The following is a 2,930-nucleotide window of genomic DNA, read 5'->3' as shown; positions in this document are numbered from 1 at the left end:
TAACATTCACTACTTCCCTAAAGGCTGAGACACACGTGTAAACCTGGAAGCCTTCAGTGGTTTTCCATGAGGTTATTCTACATGAAATAACAAGACTGTTGAAACACCTGGTGTACTGTAGCAGTGGAATTTAGACTGTGACATCATGCATGAAACAAACTCCCCTTCAGTAATGTAATTGCACTATTTGCATAAAACAAATACATCCAGTAGCCGAACACAAGTACTGTTGTTTTGGACATGAAGCTAATCATTAGAATACCTCTCCGGAATGGTTCACAAGCGAGTCTGCTTCATACCGGTCAATTCAGAGGAAACGAGAACTTCCCCATGTCCACAGAGTAATACTGTAAGTACCTATTTAATTATCTTTTCTTCATTGGGCACTTTGGGTATTAAGATATTTTGTAGTTGTTTGTCAAAGTTGAAAGATTAAATACAGAAACAGCTTATACAAATGTTGTTAAAACTATTGTAACTAGAAAAATAGGACATTCAAAATATAGGTTTAGGACTTCAAATGTCCCTTATGATGGAACTTCTAGATGTTACTCTATTAAGCCCTGGATATTAGGTGACACTATAAAAAGCTATTGCGCTGTTATTATTTGTACTTGTTTAAATTAAATATAATATTTTCTCTGTTTTTAGGAGAAATATGAGGAAAAAAATGTATTTAGAAAAACGGAATTCACTTTTTGCTTTAATAGCCGCATTCACACCGCAGGACTTTCCCTGGTACTTTGGTTCTTTAGTTCCGTTAGTACCAATAATGTCGCGTTCACACCGCCGGGACTACTCAGTGCCGGGAACTCTTTTGGCCATTTTCAGTCCCTGTTAGAGAGGTGGTACGAACCTGGTGATAAAAGAGTGCCAATTTCTATTCTATTTCTATTGGTTGGGCGAATTGCAAACCACGCCCCGTTAGACTCTGAATTTTTGTTGTTAGGCAGCCATTTCTTTCCTCGCTACAAAACCACATCCAAACCTGAGCGAGTAGTTTTTTTGTACTTTAAAGCAGTTATGACCACACGTACTACAACACCGGAGCGGTGGAATGATGAGGAAGTGTCGGCGCTTCTGGCAATTTACTCTGAGGACGGGATGCAGCAGCTTCTACAGAAAGCAGTTCCCAACTCCAAATGTTTTGAGCGATGTTTGCAAAAGCTACTTGAGCGGCGTGATGCCGTTATTGTTATGTCTTGACTGTGCAATAAAACAAACAAACTGGCGAAGCTTTATTTATTGTGTCCCACCCCAAATTTGCAGAATAGAAGAATGTGAGAGCAGACAGGTGTCGGTGGTTGAATTTATCTATAATGTTGTAACCTCGTGCAGCAATGGCAGGGGCAGAAACACAAGTCTTACACACAAACACAAGTAATTTATCATGTCATTTGTTTTAGATAAATAAGGGAAAAACACCAAACAACGGTTAATGTCCTTTTCCAAAATCAGCCTGAGGGGATAATATATAATAAATACATAAAGATAAAGTCCATTGTTATAATGGGGTATTTTATTTGTAAATTACCCTTATAACCCAGCCTCATGGTCCACATGATTCTTTGCTTGGACATTTTGTTGGTTTGAGTCATTTCAGCTCGGATTCTAGTAGGGACATAAAGTAACATGTATCTTAGGAAGATATGAACTTCATCTTGGTGAAGTTGATGCTGAATTCACGATTTAGTAGATCACTTTATCTTTGCACTACGGTCTGTCTGCTGAGCCTACCTATTATATATATCATGTACAGCGGGTGGGCTTTATACCCCCTCCCCTCCCCCGTGTAGTTCTTCTTCTCTCGTTTTTTTTTGTACTCGCCGTGAAGTGGTTTTGCGGCCTGCCAGTAAACCCAGAGAAGAAGAAGACAAAGTGACGTCAGCGTAATCTTGCCTCAGGGAAAGTACTGCGGTGTGAATGCAATTGGCACTAGCCCCCTGGCGGATTCAGTGCCGTGGTACTTTAGTGTAGCCGGTGTTACAGTATAAGTTGAGTCATGACAACTGGCGACATTCTATTATTTTCGTCATAGGAATCCGGGGAGTGTACATTGAGGACCCATTGTTGACTTACCAGGAAAGAAACATCGTTTGTCGTTTACGTTCATCTTTTGCTACATCTGCCTTCCTAAGATCACTTTGCTGCACATTCAGTACTCGTATGTGAGGTTGTGGGTGAGAGTCCGATATCGTGACGCTTACAGGGAGGTATCGAACATTACAAAGTAGGTGACTGTGTGGATGCCTGTTCAAAACATTGCAAACTTCAATAAATCATTTAAATTATATATTTGTGTCCGACTTTCATTTGTTCATCGTTCTTAATGTGATGTATAGTAGCTTTGATAGCTGTCCATACCTTCAGACAGCCTAAAAGTAAAACACAAGTTGTTTATTCACAGCCCGAACGCTCATCGAGATGACTGGATCAGTCATGAAACTTGTGATCAGCTCCGATTAAATTGTGATATCAATTCTGTAGCTAACCTCCAGGGAGCACGTTTATTTTATGAAATACCTGTATCCCCTCTCATCACAACAAGACTCTACACTGTGCAGGAAAAACAATTACATACATGAAAATAACCTTGATGCATGGGAATTAAACACACAAACTATCTTCCGTGGCTATGCTGATATGTCACAGTAACGGTAAACCACAGAAAGTAAGTCCAGCGGGGCACAAGTTGAACACATATAATACGGTAGTTCTATTATGCCTTTAAGCCTATACGTTTAACCCATAAGAACCCCGACCCATTTCTACTTTTGGGGAAATTAAGGGGAACGTCATTTAGACTAAATAGACACATTTCTGACAAGTAACCTCCCTAGTGTCAAATATCTGGGCTTTAATGGTAAAGTAACTCTTATTTATAACTTAATTAACAAGGATGATGTTTTGGTTTGCATTTGTTTGAACAT

The 2,930-nt window shown here is 39.5% G+C and overlaps 1 protein-coding gene across 1 annotated transcript in view; it reads left to right on the top strand.

Annotated features, from left to right (window-relative positions):
* Positions 1-271: 271 nt before the first annotated feature.
* The window catches only part of LOC307029601 (adhesion G-protein coupled receptor G2-like), a gene marked incomplete at its 5' end in the record, with an annotated part of 16,422 nt that continues 13,763 nt past the window's right edge, over positions 272-2,930 (top strand). The window contains one exon of the mRNA XM_079665681.1: positions 272-349. Within this exon, the coding sequence (XP_079521807.1) occupies positions 272-349 (78 nt within the window). The remainder of the gene's footprint in view (positions 350-2,930) is intronic.

This window comes from Notothenia rossii, assembly GCF_949606895.1.
Source record: "Notothenia rossii genome assembly, chromosome: 2".
Taxonomy (NCBI): domain Eukaryota; kingdom Metazoa; phylum Chordata; class Actinopteri; order Perciformes; family Nototheniidae; genus Notothenia; species Notothenia rossii.
The sequence above is the reverse complement of the archived record's forward strand: the minus strand, read 5'-3'. Positions and strand labels throughout refer to the sequence as shown.